Raw genomic sequence first — 15,649 nt, 5'->3', positions numbered from 1 at the left:
GTTGATTTAATCCTCCAACTAAAAAGTTCTGGTAGTTTTTGTACCACGACACTCAAGAATTCACTTGTCCAAAACGGCTAAACTCGATTGTTTCATCAAAATATGTCTTACATAAGACCAAATTTAAAGGAAGAACTTTGACCATCAATAGCAGAGGAGCCAGACATTTTTTTCTTATAAAAGTTAGGTCAGATCGTCTTCTTTTAGTCCAAAGAATATCGCAGTACCCTTTTGATCAAGAGCTTATGGGACACGCTGTATAACATTTCTTTTTCTGTTCAACATTTCTGCGTCTCATTTCGGTAGTTTTGCTAAAAGCTGCAGAAATTGGAGGAAGAAATGACCAAGTTTTACAAACTATGAGGACGGTTTACGTAAAATTCATATTTTAATTGGCCCCAAATTCCAATTTAGCAGATTTTTACGTAGGAAGCGTTTGAAACTGAATGAAGAAAATTTGCAACTCCAGGATACTTTTAGTGAAGATTTCTTTCACAAATGGCGCCCAAGTCCATTTGCAAGCTTTCTTCGTCGCAATTTAGCAGTTTTTGAGGAAGGAGCGTTTGATACACAGCATCCACATCCGAACACACGTCCCACAGCCTCCAAATCCAGACTCATTTTTGTTCGCTGTGTTTCAGCGATCCTTTGAAGAAAATTTAATGAAACTCACAGAAGAAGCTTCACGTTGCAACAAATATCGGAATAGTTTGAGTCAATCATGGACAATCAAAGTCTCAAATTTCCTTCATTGTGTTTTTCCGCTTCTGTGAGGAAATTGTCATTTTAAGATTTTTCCATCGGGCTGTATAAGTTTTTGAAGAAGCAGTTGCAACAATTGAAGATTTACCCATTCCAACTAGTCCGGCTTCAAACCCAAAGGTCCAGCTTGTTACCTGCTTGAAACTAACCTAATTTTGAGGAACCCATGCCCAAAAAGTGAAGAAACCCGCTCTAATCGAAGAAATAAAGAAGTTCACCCCGGAGGAAAACTGCAGCAATTTTATTTAAAATCGCGCTCCAACTCGTCTGGAAACAAGCTCGTGTAATTATAGCGGATAATCAGGTAGCAGTTCATAACTGCTAAAATCCAGAACACTTCACCGGCAAACTCATTTGAATAATTTAAGAAGTTTAAATACAAACATGGCTCCCATCAGGAAGTTGGCGTCGGTTTCTTATTGCAATAAATAATTTGCAAGTAAAATGAAAAGTTTGTCCTGCTGTCTGGAACAGTTGCAAGTCGCGCGATTGGCCGCTTGGTTTAGTTTTTCGTCATCGCAACTCACCTGAACATTTTTGGAGAAATAGTTGCTGGTGAACAGATGCAACGAGGAGAAGTTGCGCAACTGATCAAACTCAAACACCAACTCCAGAAAGCCGGCTTCGAATGAGTCGTTCCTCCATCCCACCCATGCATTACCTGAAAGGCTTAAGCATCCACTCAAGTTCCAGCTAATATCGCAAAAAACTCACCCCGATCGAACCCAAGATCGAAATGGAAGTTATCCAGACCGAACTCGCCGTCCACCAATCGGCCCAGACCGTTGTGCAGGACGCCTTGCGATCTGTAGCCATCGTAGCTGCTGTCGTACAGCTCCTTGATGGTGTCGCTGACCGGTGAACTGTAGGAAACAACGCCACCTGGAAAGCATCCAACAAAAGATAATCAACCAGAGTTAACTGGGGGCCATTGTTTCAAAGGCTTAGAGCCTCGGGCGACATGTTTGCGTAAATGGCGCTTATCCCCACATCAATCCCAAGGAAAGTTATTGGCATGTGCCCCCGAATAATCCCGATTTAATAGATTTGCGTGCTGCCAACAAACGGCGCCCCTGTCCTGATAATCGAACAGCCCCGATTTGATAATCCTTCAATATCACAAGGGCTATGCTTTCAATCACTTCAACGAGGCCCTTTAGCTAAGTGCCTGATGTGGAGTGTTGGGGTTGCAGTAGAAACGTTTCCCTCGAGAGAGCAGGAGGATTTTTGCATAATATGCAGTTGTACCAGTGGAATATCAATCAAAAGGTGTGAAAGTTAAGTTGAGTTGATTTAAGGAGGATTTACGGAATGTGGCAACTTTATTTTAACACCAAGCTGGTATACAGCGTTGCCAGACGAAGAACTTCGAAAGCGGTAGAATGGATAGGAAAAAAACGGTAGATTTAAAAATAAAACGGTGGATAATTTATTGTCCCTAATATTCTGTTTTTCTAATTTTTTAAGCGGTTTTTAAAGGTACCTTTGCAAAACAAATCTCATTTTGAACAAAATATTTTATTAATAGAGAGTTTTTAGGCCCCTTAAAATTACGTTGGCCTTAAAGGATAAACGTCATTCTAATCATGCGCAGTGTTGAAAAAATAAAGTGTTCAGGCAAATAACGTTAACTACGTTTTTTAGTTTTTGATACCGCGTTTGTCGCACTCTTAATAAAATAAACCTCACTTTATTGTTTTCTTATCCCGTTTTGTTTGAAAAAGTTTCAAAGCCAGTTTAAGTTTGTATTGTTATTAAACGATTTAATGAGAGGCTTAATTTTACATGACATCTTGGACCCACCTGTTGTTGCAAACCCAAGAGCTATTTTTAACTTAGAAAATATTGAGCCCGGAGATCGCCTTATCAATTTTAGGTTTCAGAAGAAACATATTCCAAACATATTAAATAAAAATTCAAAATCAAATAGTTAGTTTTTGGGTTAGAAGTTAGAACCTGTCCGTGCGATATTACTAGCGTTGCCAAAGTTCAAATTTGCCTAAACAATTTTCACATAAAATCCGTAATTACGCAATAATGGCGCAAGTTAATCAATGAAAAAGTCTTATATCGATTGAGAATACATTTTTTATTGTAATATAGCCGCTTATTTTATTAATAATATTAGAAACGATGGCTTAACAAGAAGACTAAATCGAGTGAAACCCTATGAACTAGTGCATGGAATTAATCGTTGATTCTTAACAAAGTAGAAGAAATATGCTTATATATGTACATATTAAAATAGTGACTCTCCAATGACAAATCCGAAGTTAATATCGTAGGATAACACTTTGCAAATGTACATCTAGTAGTTTAGGTTAAAGAAAAGTAGCTTATTCGTGTAAACTAGATTGCTATAACAAACTAATAAAAAAAAAATTAGAAATAAGTCGAATATTTGAACACCGCCGTTCTGCTTTTTAACGTGATGCTTTTTAACGTTACCGCTACTCGGGAGTAAATAAAGGAACACGTTAATAACGTTCCTTTATAACGTAATAGTTCTCTAATTTAGTTTATAACATAGTCCTCTAATAACGTAAACGGTTATTTCTTTACTAATACGCATGCTCAGAATAACGGATAATGTAAAACGTGTTGCAATTAAGGGGCCTAAAACCTGCCTGTTTAATAGAGCGAACGTTGTTCTATGATTTGTTAAAATTTGATTCTTTTGCGGCTGTGGACTGCATTATGAGAATTATTGAAAGTGAGTCTTGTAACCACATTTGCACCTAACTTTTTTCGCCGTTATTTAAAAAAATGCTTGCTATCAAACTAGTAGAGAGTGAACAGGGTTTTTTCGGAACTAAATAGAGAAACCTTTACTCTATGTTTCAAAATCTAATTTTTCTGCAGGTCTTAGGTGAAATTTGAGAAATACTCAAAGTGAGTTATGCAACTCACTAAACCCTACTACTAACTAAAACCCAAAAACCACTGTTGGGTGGTCTTTTAGAATTTATTGGAGCCACTATTTACTTACGTCTTACAAAAATTCCTAAAAAAACTCAAATTATACAATTTAAATATATTAATATAGTAAATAAATTTATTTTTTGAAAGTATTTAACGTAACGTTTTAACGGTAGATTCTTATGGCTTAACGGTAGGTAGCACCCACCCCGAAAACGATAGATCTACCGTTAAAACGGTACACTTGGCAAGCCTGCTGGAATATGAGACAAGCGTCTAGAAAGTGGCCGGAATTATTGCACCAAACCAATCAGATTGCGCAGTTAGCGAGCGTTTCACATAACCTGAAAATAGCCGTAATACCCAATGCACTATCTGCCTGTGTAATATTTTGATTTGAAAAAGTTGTGTTGGTTTTAAAGTTTTTAGCCGGAAGTATAGTTTGAAACGTCACATAGAAATTAAGCATCTGGAATTGAAGATAACAGATGTTTTTCCTGGAAAAAAAAGTTTCAGTGTAAATCCTGTTCAAAACAATTTAATAACAAGAAGTCGTATATTAGTCATGAACCAAAGTTTCCTAAATATATTAAAGTACATCGTTTAATAGAATGCGCTTTATGTGATTTCAATCATTATCTCAAAGATGAAATGTTACCTCACATGGAGCAAATGCACAATTTAAATATTATTCCGGAAGTAAAACACTTTAGAAGCAAAGACGAATTTTTACAATTAAAACTGAAAGAAGAATCTGAAGAAGAAATTTACGAACTCGAGTTTTTTTCATAATTAGTTTTACATTTTATTCCTGTAACACCACTTTAGAGGTATAATTATTTTAATTTACGCAAGAAAAATTGATTATGTCTAATTGTAACTGTTGTTTTTTAGACACTATTAATTTTTTGCGCTTTATACAATGTAAACCTATTTTCCTTCTTCTGTTTGAAATACCCGCCATAAATCCAGCAAGGGACCCTGATTCGTTGGAGAAAGAGAGATCCTGATTGGTTGGATGCAATAATTCCGGCCACTTTCTAGATGCTCGTGGATATGAGGTCGAAACTTATAATGGAAGCTGATGTTGGGAAGTGAGGTTAAGAAGGTTGAAAGGTTCGAAGATGAAAGTCATGTAATGATTGTGCGTATTGATATGCAGGTTCTGATGGCGGCGGTGGGCCTGAATTTAAACTCCTTTTGCCGCCTGCTCTGCTGAGCAGGGACCCGGACCGGAACCGATATGGAAACCGGAACGGAACCGTTTTTATTGGAGCGGAACCGTAACGGAACCCATATTTGATGTTGATGTGACACACTGTTAGGTGCTGAACCGGAACCGAAATATTTTATTGCGGTTTTTTCGGTTCTGCTTGTAACGTTTGAAAGAAATTACTGTACATTTTACAAGCAAATGAAAAATAATCCTTGCTGTGATATTTTTGGACCGTCGGTATAAGGTAGTTTTAGACGACAATCAAGTAGAAAGAGCAAAAGCACATTTAAAGTCGTTATGGACTAGACTGATATTCTTAAAAGAGTGCAATTGTTCTAATTCTAAATATGACTCTGACCAACACGATATGGAAACTGAATCGTCTAATTCATCAAGCGATGAAATGGAAGTCTTTTTGAGATATAAAGAATCACAGAAAATTTTTTTAAAAGGAATTAATTAGCACGAATTTTCTTCACAAGGTTCATTTGTACCCCTTAACAAAATTGAAAATATTTTAAATTCCTATAAAGTGGAAAAAGCCTCATACGCTTAAGGAAAAATGAAACGAAAAAAAAAAAAAATATTTCTGGAAGAAAAAGAAGAGCTTAATCCCGAGTTATACATGCTTGCTCAAGTATTATTAAGCGTACCGGCAACTCAAGTTAGTGTTGAGAGGTTATTCTCAGGACTCAAATTTTTGTTGCCGCTTTCGAGGTCAAATATTAAAGAAACATTTTTAGAGGAACAATTATTTGTGAGGACCAACTGACTTTTCAATCGAAAAGAACAAACACCGTACGTTTATACACTATTTTTTTAATTCTTTTTTAAGTTGAATTAATTTAGTTTTTCGTTAACCAACAAAGAAACATTTGAAATTGAAATGTTGGACAAAAGCAACTCCTCAAAAGATGGTGAAGACATGAACCAGGAAGAGCAATGTTTAAAGGGAAATTAGAGGAATTGACGAAGTTGTGGACCTGAGTGGAAACGGAAAGAAGAGAAAAGCGCTAAAGTCAGAAAATTTATTGACAGATTACTTTTCAAAAATACGATTAAACAAATTTTTCCATGGGAGTCTTTATTGCAATGTTGTTCCATTTAATGTTACCTGAATTTCAATCCTTGTGTGGGGTTGCTAGTCCTCCTACACTCCTACCCCCTRCCATACAACCAGCCGAAGTACCATATAAAGCAGTGGATAGTTTGCGCATCTTTTATCTTGTATAATACAACAAGCAAGGAAAAAAAGTGAGATTCCTAATTAGAGTATCTTTGTCCTCGTTCGTTGTTATATATAGATTTTGGAACCGAAAAAAAACCGGAACCGGAACGAATCCGAATTGAAAATTATTTTCTAAACCGGAACCGTAACGGAACCGAAATTTTAAAGTTTGCCTTGGACAGAAACCGGAACGGAACAGTTATTTCGCTTCGGTCCGGGCCCCTGCTGCTGAGAACATACTTCTTCTTTGTTGATTACACATGATGCGAAATTTCTGATTTGCTTTTTTGCGTGTATTTTACACTCTCCCTAAACAACACTGACCAACTGAAGGCAAATTGAGCCGAGTGAACCGCACCAAAGGCGCGTATTTTCCGGCGTTTCTTGCCTCCTCGCCCCCACTTGTACAGTCATTTGTTTACTTCTAGAGCCGCTCTAATAATTCCCAACTGGCAAAAGCACAACTCTTCTGAAAAATGAATGGAATTACATTTGCAAAATGGCCTCACGTTTGCTACTGGTGTTCTCAAGTAATTACGAGCAGTGTTTCATGCAAATTAAGTGAGCTGAACTGTGAGCCGTTTCTTGTATACACGCCGAAATTAAGCGAGCGACTTTCCGGCCATGTTTTCCGGAGTTTTTCGATTCAAATGTGCCGTATTACGTTCGCGAACTTCCTCTTCCTCCGATCAGCTAAACAAAATGAAATCTCGCCCAGGGCCAATTTTAAATCATTGAGATCACGTTCGGGCAAGATTTAAGTGCTTCAGAGCAGGGGAGTTTTGCGAAACGGCCGGCTCAATGGAGTTTGAGTAGAGTTGAGGGCTTCCATTTCCTCCACTGTGAATAGTTCGGGGCCATTTGAAGCCTTATGCGCTTCAGGGCAGTTGAACTGGCCCGCCAGTTGATAGAAGGTGGAATTCAATTTTTTTTCCAAATCTGGTTGACCATGCGTTGCCCGAAAACTCCCTCCATAATAACTGGGGCTTTTTCTCCAGGATTTTCCGGGTTTGGGTCGCATTTTGGCCGAGATTGCAATGCGGCTCGTATTGATAAATCATCGTTGGCAGCGGTCAATTGTTGCAGCCCTGCTCCATATGGGCAGACGTGACATGAAACATCGGTGCATGTCTTTGTGTAGATCATGCTGCCAAATTGCCAATTTTTCCACATTTTCCTGCTCACTTTCAGAGGCTCAAGTCACGATCCTAATTAGTTCACACATACACGTATCGAATTGTGCATTCACCGGCAACTTGAATTACTTATACATGCCGAATGATCGGAAACAACCCCGTCACAATCAGGCCACATTTCAAGCAGCGAATCGTGCCAACAAGGTGATCCTGTTATTCCCCAAACTGAGATAAAAGTGGCTTTAACATTACGTCTTTTGATATTCAAATCGGGGACCGTGTTTGATATTCCGCATAATTAGTTGCTCTTTGACGAAACGTTTCGATTGCTAATCCAACAGGCCGCATCGGGGTCATTGTTTATACAGGGTGTGCCACCGGGAACCGCCGCAATCGATATCTGGCAAACTGTAATTAGGATAAATTTGAAAATCGGACAGTGAACCGCAGTAATTGGGGGCAAGCGATCTAGAATCAAAGTAGGTATCAACTTGCTTATTTTAAATGGAACACCCTTTATATTAATACTTACTATACTTACTATAATATTTTTAGATTGTACTCTAAATTCTAAATATATTTCATGTATAATATCATACACCTAAATCTAGCTGTTTTTGATATATTTGAAATTTCAATCGAATAATTATTCATTTTTCCTATACGTGCTACTTAATTTGAGTCGCATTTCTTGTTGAAAACGACTTACTTTAATGGAATGTTGACAAAATTTTGATAACTTTTGTGTTACAAAGCGTTACGAAAACAGCGCAATTTTCTTAACGTCATTTTGGAACTTTTTGTATTAATAACTATAACTAACTAACCATAGCAGTTACGAAAAAGGTTAAATGGACAGAGAATTGTAGTTTTTGCTTAATTGAATGAATGCTCTACTAAAAACTAATTTTATTTTTCAAAAATTTGACAGCTGTCAGGAGATACTTGGGAAAAACTTATTTAAGGTATTTTTTTTAAATTACTCCAAGTTCCGTTGATATTAATTTGACAGGAAAGCATTAAATAGAAAACTTGTATGAAATTGAATTCCAAACAAAATGGCATGATACAGTTCTCCAAAATAACTGTAATTTTTGACATATAACATAAATTTGGGTTTTTCTAGATGGCAACCATACTTGATTATTGCTTTGATCACATATCACATCGTAAGGATTTTTTCGAAAATAAAGTGTCTGCGAACAATTTATAGTTTTTCAATTTAGTTGATCGAAGTTGGCCATGGAAAATAGTATTATTTGTTTCCATAACAAGAAATAATAACAACATCTGTACATTTTTTGACATTCAACAATGAACATCTTTGGAATCCAACAAATCCCCACCACGTTGAGCAACGGAGACCACAAATAAAATTAGGGTTTAACGTTTGAAGCGGAATGATAGGTTCAAAAATTCTTGGACCATTTATTTTTGAAGGCACTTTAAATGGGAGTCGGTATCTTCAATTTCTTCATGTGGAATGGTTTCACCATGATGGCGCTTCTCCGCATAATTTTTCCCAAGTGCGGAATCACCTAACCGTAACATTTCCTGGGATTTGGATTGGACGAAATGGCCCTATTTTCTGGCCACCTCGATCACCGGATCTTTCACCTCTGGATATTTTTTTTTGTGGGGAGCCGTAAAAAACACAGTTTACAAAAACAAATATTGATTTAAATGCACTTAAAGAAGCTGTTGTTAAAGCATTTGAAAATATTGATGGTCGGTCCGCAAGAAAAGCGACTGATTCAGTTTTAAACCGTTGCAATGTTTGCATTGATAATAATTATGGAATTTTTGAAAACATTTTACAATAAAAATCAAGGTTTCTAGTGTTTTTTAATAAACTCAAAAAGGTTTTCGACGTTTCCCAAAAACTATTTGAGTCACAGAGCTCGTTTTATAGGACGATAAGTGGAAAACAGATTTAGTAAGTGAAACGCGAATGAGAAGCTAATGGCAATTTTCACACGAAAAGCGAAATTTGAAGATCACACATTTGAGTGCAAGATTAGGCAAAGTTTGCTGTTTTTCGCCACTTGTTTGCCCAATTCTCAAGAACAGATTGAGCTGGAAAGCTCTATTCTACGTCACTGTATAGTACACTAAATGGTGCTTTTAGAATCTGTAGCACTCTTGGAAGATAGTGTAAGTTTTGCCAAAAAAGTTAAATTTCAGGAAAAGTATTAGTTTTGTCCGTTTTTTTTTAATTTCAAAATCGACTCCAACATGACTCTGCTTTTTTCTCTCATCTGTACAGGGACCGTTTTTATATCAATGGGTAGAGAAGTAGAAGCTCGATCCAGTAAGCGAAACGTGGATGAAATGATATTGGCAATTTTCACACAAGAGCAAAATTTTGAAGATCACATATTTAGGTGCAAGATTAGGCCAACATTTCATGCTTTCCGCTGCTTTTTTTATCATTTCTCAAGAAAAGATTTAGCACGAAAGCTCGAWTCTACGTCACTGTATAAATCACTAAATGGCGCTCTGGAAGATGTTGTCAGTTKTCCCAAAAAAGTTTTATTTGAGGAAAAGCATTAGTTTTGCTCGTTTTTTTAACTTCAAAATCGCTCCGCTTTTTTTAATGTTTCTAAAAAATCATTGGCGCTACAGAGTCCGTTTTTTATATCAATGGGTAGAGCATTAGAAGYTCGATTCAGTAAGTGAAAAGCTAATTGCAATTTACGCACTGAAAACGAAATTAAAAGATCACACATTTAGGTGMAAGATTAGGCCAAAATTTCATGTTCAGGAATGCCATATTTTACGTCACTTTATAGCACTAAAGGCACCTTTAAAACGTGAAGCACGCTTGGCAAATGTCAGTTTTACCAAAAAAGTTTAGATTCAGGAAAAGTATGAGTTTTGCCCGTTTTTTTTTTAAATTTTAAAGTCGTCACCAACATCGCTTTGCTTTTTTCAATGTTTCTCAAAAATCATTGGTGCTACAGATTCCGTTTTTATATCAATGGGTAGAGCATAAGAAGCTCGATTCAGTAAGCGAAACGTGGATCAAAAGCTAATGGCAATTTTCACACAAGAGCGAAATTTTGACGATCACACATCCGGGTGCAAAATTAGGTCAACATTTCATGCGTTCCGTTCTTTTTTTCCTCATTTCTCAAGAAAAGATTTAGCGCGGAAGCTCGATTCTACGTCACTGTATAAAGCACTAAATGGCACTCTGGAAGATGTTGTCAGTTTTCCCAAAACAGTTTTATTTAAGGAAAAGCATTAGTTTTGCTAGTTTTTTTAACTTCAAAATCGCCTCCAACATCGCTCTGTGTTTTTCCATATTCCTCAAAAACCATTGACGCTACAGAATCCATTTCTATATCAATGGGTAGAGCATTAGAAGCTCGATTCAGCAAGCGGAACGTGGATGAAAAGCTAATGAAAATGTTCACACAAGAGGGAGATTTTGAATATCACACATTTAGGTTCAAGATTAGGCCAACATTTCATGCTTTCCGCTGCTTTTTTCATCATTTCTCAAGAAAAGATTTAGCGCAAAAGCTCGATTCTACGTCACTGTATAAAGCACTAAATGGCGCTCTGGAAGATGTCAGTTTTCCAAAAACAGGTTCATTTCAGGAAAAGCATTAGTTTTGCTCGTTTTTTTTAACTTTAAAATCGCATCCAACATCGCTCTGCTTTTTTAATGTTTCTCAAAAATCATTGGCGCTACTGAGTCCGTTTTTATATCAATGGGTAGAGCATTAGAAGCTCGATTCAGTAAGTGAAAAGCTAATGACAAGTTACGCACCAAAAACGAAACTTAAATATCACACATTTAGGTGCAAGATTAGGCCAACATTTCATGTTCAGGAATGCCATATTCTACGTCACTAAAGGCACCTTTAAAACGTGAGGCACGCTAGGCAAATGTTGTCAGTTGTCCTAAAAAAGTTTAGATTCAGGAAAAGTATGAGTTTTGCCCGTTTTTTTTTTAATTTCAAAAGCGTTTTTTCCAATGTTTCTCAAAAACCATTTGAGCTACAGGGTCCGTTTTTATATCAATGGGTAAATAATTAGAAGCTCGATTCAGTAAGTGAAACGTGAGTGAAGAGCTAATGGCAATTTTCACAGAAAAAGGGAAATTTGAAGATCACACATTTAGTTGCAAGATTACGCCAAAATTCTGAAAGAATGAATGAAATATTTCTGAGTAGGGCAGACTGAGCTGGAGAGCTGTAATCTACACCACTGGATAGAGCACTAATCAGCGCATTTACAAAGTCAAGCATCCTTAGAAGGAACACTCAATCAATTATGGGAAATCCAGTATACAGAAGAGCCCAATTGCGACAACTCTTTTGCATGCGAAAGCGAAACTGTTCCAAGGCGCTGACTAGACGAAACTTTGTCAAGTTGAAGTTTATCCAAAGAGCCGGCTATATGAAATCAATACACCCAAACTGGATAATGTTATCGCTGGAAAGTGACTTTCAGAAAGTTTCGCGGCAAACTGAGCCATTATAACTAAAGCGATCCTAAACTGCTTCTGGCTTGGCTCCAACATCCTTGGCTGCAGAATAGAATAATCTAGCACTATTCCCTTAATCAAAACCGTAGTAAATTCTGTGTCAATGTCACTGTCATTTAGCTAGATAGTTGACTTGTGGAAGTAAAACGTGTTGTTATTGCGCCGGTTTTTAGCAACATTACGTGCACTGTCGGCCCACTCTTCGCTCAAATTTTTAATATTTAAATTGTTTTTTTCGCCGTCTGCGCTAGATTTATGCATAATTAATTGTTATTTCAGTTACAAAGAGGAGTTTAATTTAAACCGTGACGTCCTAGGGCGGGCTCTATTAATAAAACAAGCCCGTCTACTTATTAATTCAACGTTGCAGTTTGGCGTTCAATTAAGCCATCTTTTTGTCGGAGCGCTTCAATTCATACTCATAATGGAAACTGTTGTGTCCATAATAAAGGAGGGGACAAAATTATTGTCAATGTTTTTTTTTTGAATAAAACGCTCTTGCTCTCCCCCTATTCGTGGCCTGGAATAGATGTAGAAGCAACGTTGTGACTTAGCAGTTTAGCACCTAATCACGAATTGGCACGATTCGTCAATGTTGCCGATCACTTCAATTTGCGGACAGTGTGTAATGCGTGGCGTCTATCAGATGCGGCGCATGCAAGAACGTCAAACGGCCACGGAAATGTCCACTGCTTGAAAATTGAAGTGGCTGAGAAACTTTCCAGAAACTCGTTTTATGGCTTACGCGCGTTTTTTTACTAGTCGCCACTGGTCCAATGCGAGTTTTATTGCTTGTTTTGCTTTTTTGGCTCCATGTTGAGGCCCATTATTCATTGGCTCGCAAACTTTAAAGTTAGGACTCAGGTTCTGATACTGATTAGTATCACATACACTTTTATTTATTCACTCGCTTACGAAAATGAAAATTTACATTTGCCAAAAAAAACCCATTCTATCCACTCAAAGACACTAAACACTTTGTGTGAATTTTGAGACGCCCAATCGAACACAATTTGCCATTGCAGAGCGGCCACCGAGATCTAAATAAACAGACAAGCAAGTGAAACCGTCAGCAAGTCAATTAATCAAAAGTCTTGACGGAGTGTTTGACTAGGACTCTTACAGATGAGCTTTGCAACCGCCACTTAAGCGCCGAATTCATTAAGAAAACTTGGTCCGAGGATTAATGTCGGATGAGGAACGGGTCTTTTAATCTCGATGGAAATGATGTCGCCAGCCACTCACTTACCGGTGTAAAGACAACCCAGGAGCTCCATCCTCAGGCACACGGTTCTGCGATGGATGCTGTATGGCAGCAGGCGGATTTTGCTTGCGAAAATCGTCGGTCTCAAGCGATGGCTCTCGATTGAAGCTGTGTCGCTGTTGCCTCGCAGGATCTGCAAAAATAGTCAATTTACCTCACTAAAATTGACAAAAAATCAGACTGATGAGGGAAGCGAATTTTTTAACTAGAGAGTAATCCAAAAAACGTGGTAATGTATATTCACGGGTGCTCTCCTGGAGGATTTACCTGGGAGTAAGTAGGAGTTTTGAGGATATTACTCCCACAAAAACTGTTAAACTGGCAAAACATTTAGCAGTGGCAGCAATGTATTTGACCAATAGGGTGTTTTCACTTTTTTTTAAATGTTGATATATAGAAAGTAGTTATGGCAAATATTACATTGATATAATTTTTTTGGCAAAAAAAATCTTCATAATAATTTTAAAGCGAATTTAAGGTCAAATCAGATATTTTTCGCCAAAAATGCCGAATCCATATCGTCGGTTGCCTATCCCGATTGTGACGTAGCAGGTCATATCAACAAAGTGTCTCGTGTTTATTTTGTTGTTTTCGCAGCTTTGTTTTATTATTTAAGTTATTGTGATTATCAATGTTTTATTGATTATTATTATTATCTTGTGTGCTCCAAACAAACTCTTTCTAACCGTTCCCCATGATTACTCACGTAAAGTTTTATGGTTCAGAGCAGCTAGACGTGATGTTCCTAAATCAAAATCAATGTTTTTTTGTTGCGAGGATCATTTTAATGAAACTACGAACAAAAAGTTAATGATGAGGCAGATAGAATATGCCTTCGATCATACTCTGTGTTCTGGGCAAATTCTACCTTGTACAGTGCACAAAGAACCCTTGCGTTTCAATTCCACATATCCGATCACCATATTGTTCTCGTGATGCCCAATATGCAAATTTAAGAGTTCATCTTACTTTGAAAGCAGCCATGTGTATAAGATAGGTTAAGTTGAATAAGTGAAATTCCATATATTTATTACCTAATTTAAACCAATACAGACAGATTAGTATATTAAGAAAAGAGTAACTAATAATGAATTTACGAATTTTTACTTACGCTGCTGCTTTGATACCCTTAAATTCGGCTGAATTAAAGCGTTCGTCGTTTTTTCGAAATTCGGTTACTATAAAAATATGTACACCTGGTAAATTGTTTGTTGACGCTTTAAGGAATCCTTCTGAAGCCATTTTTTGAGTTTAACACAAACTATAGATTATTTAAATCCACAAAATAATTAATGAAACACAACCACACAACTAAACACTATATCCAGAATGTAAACAGTCCGCCATTTATATGACCAGAGACGTCACAACCAATAGGATTGCGTTTTAGAGATCCATGAAATAATTTGAATTTTGGCTGAATTTGCTTATTAAATATTTAACAAAATATCAATAGATAGATAGTATAAATTTATTTAATCTTTATAAATATATATATATATATATTTACCATAGATTAATGTTCATGTTTGTAGGAATTTTTGATACAATGAAAACATCCTATTAGGAACATAGGCAAAATATGGTATATAAACCAACAATTAGGAAAAATTGGCGATGTTGCCATCGATCGAAATCCTCTGATCCAACCAATTCGATTTGGTGCAGGAAAGCCAAAAGGGCGATGCACGCGCGGAATTTTTATCATTGCAGCCACTTTATTTTTAGTGTCCTTTTATCTGTAATTCTCCGGCCATAATGAAGCTGTGCTGGTACAATGCGGCACCAGTTCCAATCACGTCCGTTGCAACACAAACTGATGCCGGATTCCGAAACAATTTCACCGGAAAATGCGCTTTTCACAAGCACAAACAAGCTGGCCAAACGATAAGAGCCAGCAAGAAGCAAACGACCGATTTAAAAAAAAGTTAATTCGGTCGAAACTCGCAGCCGTAACAAGGCAACTTTCGCATTTGGATGAAAAAATTTCATATTTATCATATACTGGTTTTTACGCAAAATGCCAAAACTGTGAAGAAATTTGGATCTTAAGAACCGCTCATAGCATTTGCCTCAAATTTTGAAAATTGATTGGGCTGCCAAGCTCTAGTTGCCATTGAGGATAGAGCCTTTTTTTTCTTTCAATCGTCATTTTCGAATTATTTGTTGTTTTGGCGCAAACTGCAAAAATTTGGATCTTAAGAAACTCTTATCTTTTGCCTCCAATTTTCAAAAGAAAATGGGTTGCCAAGCTCTAGTTGCTTGCCATTGGTTAATAGAGCTTTAAATTACGCTCTTTTTTATTTGAAACGTAATTCTAGAATTATTTCTTGTTTTCACGCAAACCGCAAAATTTGTGAAGAAATTTGGATCTTAAGAACCGCTCTTATCTTTTGCCTCTAATTTTCAAATGCAAATGGGCTTCCAAGCTCTAGTTGCCATTGGTTGATAGAGCCTTAAATTACGCTCTTTTTTATTTGAAACGTCATTCTAGAATTATTTATTGTCTTCACGCAAAACGCAAAAATTGTGAAAAAATTTGGATCTTAATAGCCGCTCTTATCTTTTGCCTCAAATTTTCAAATGCAAATGGGCTGCCAAGCTCTAGTTGTCATGGGTTGATAGA

The 15,649-nt window shown here is 36.9% G+C and overlaps 1 protein-coding gene across 1 annotated transcript in view; it reads right to left on the bottom strand.

Annotated features, from left to right (window-relative positions):
• LOC109537708 (discoidin domain-containing receptor tyrosine kinase B) overlaps positions 1 to 15,649 on the bottom strand; it is a 126,086-nt gene that overhangs the window by 24,459 nt on the left and 85,978 nt on the right. The window contains exons 5-7 of the mRNA XM_019904564.2: positions 13,009 to 13,156; positions 1,477 to 1,644; positions 1,290 to 1,423 (exon numbers count right to left, since the gene is read on the bottom strand). Coding sequence (XP_019760123.1) covers positions 1,290 to 1,423; positions 1,477 to 1,644; positions 13,009 to 13,156 — 450 coding nt within the window. The remainder of the gene's footprint in view (positions 1 to 1,289; positions 1,424 to 1,476; positions 1,645 to 13,008; positions 13,157 to 15,649) is intronic.

This window comes from Dendroctonus ponderosae, unplaced genomic scaffold (genome assembly GCF_020466585.1).
Source record: "Dendroctonus ponderosae isolate FM_Combo_2020 unplaced genomic scaffold, Dpon_F_20191213v2 Dpon_F_20191213_9, whole genome shotgun sequence".
NCBI lineage: Eukaryota > Metazoa > Arthropoda > Insecta > Coleoptera > Curculionidae > Dendroctonus > Dendroctonus ponderosae.
Note: the sequence above shows the minus strand (reverse complement) of the source record. Positions and strands in the feature narration are given on the sequence as shown.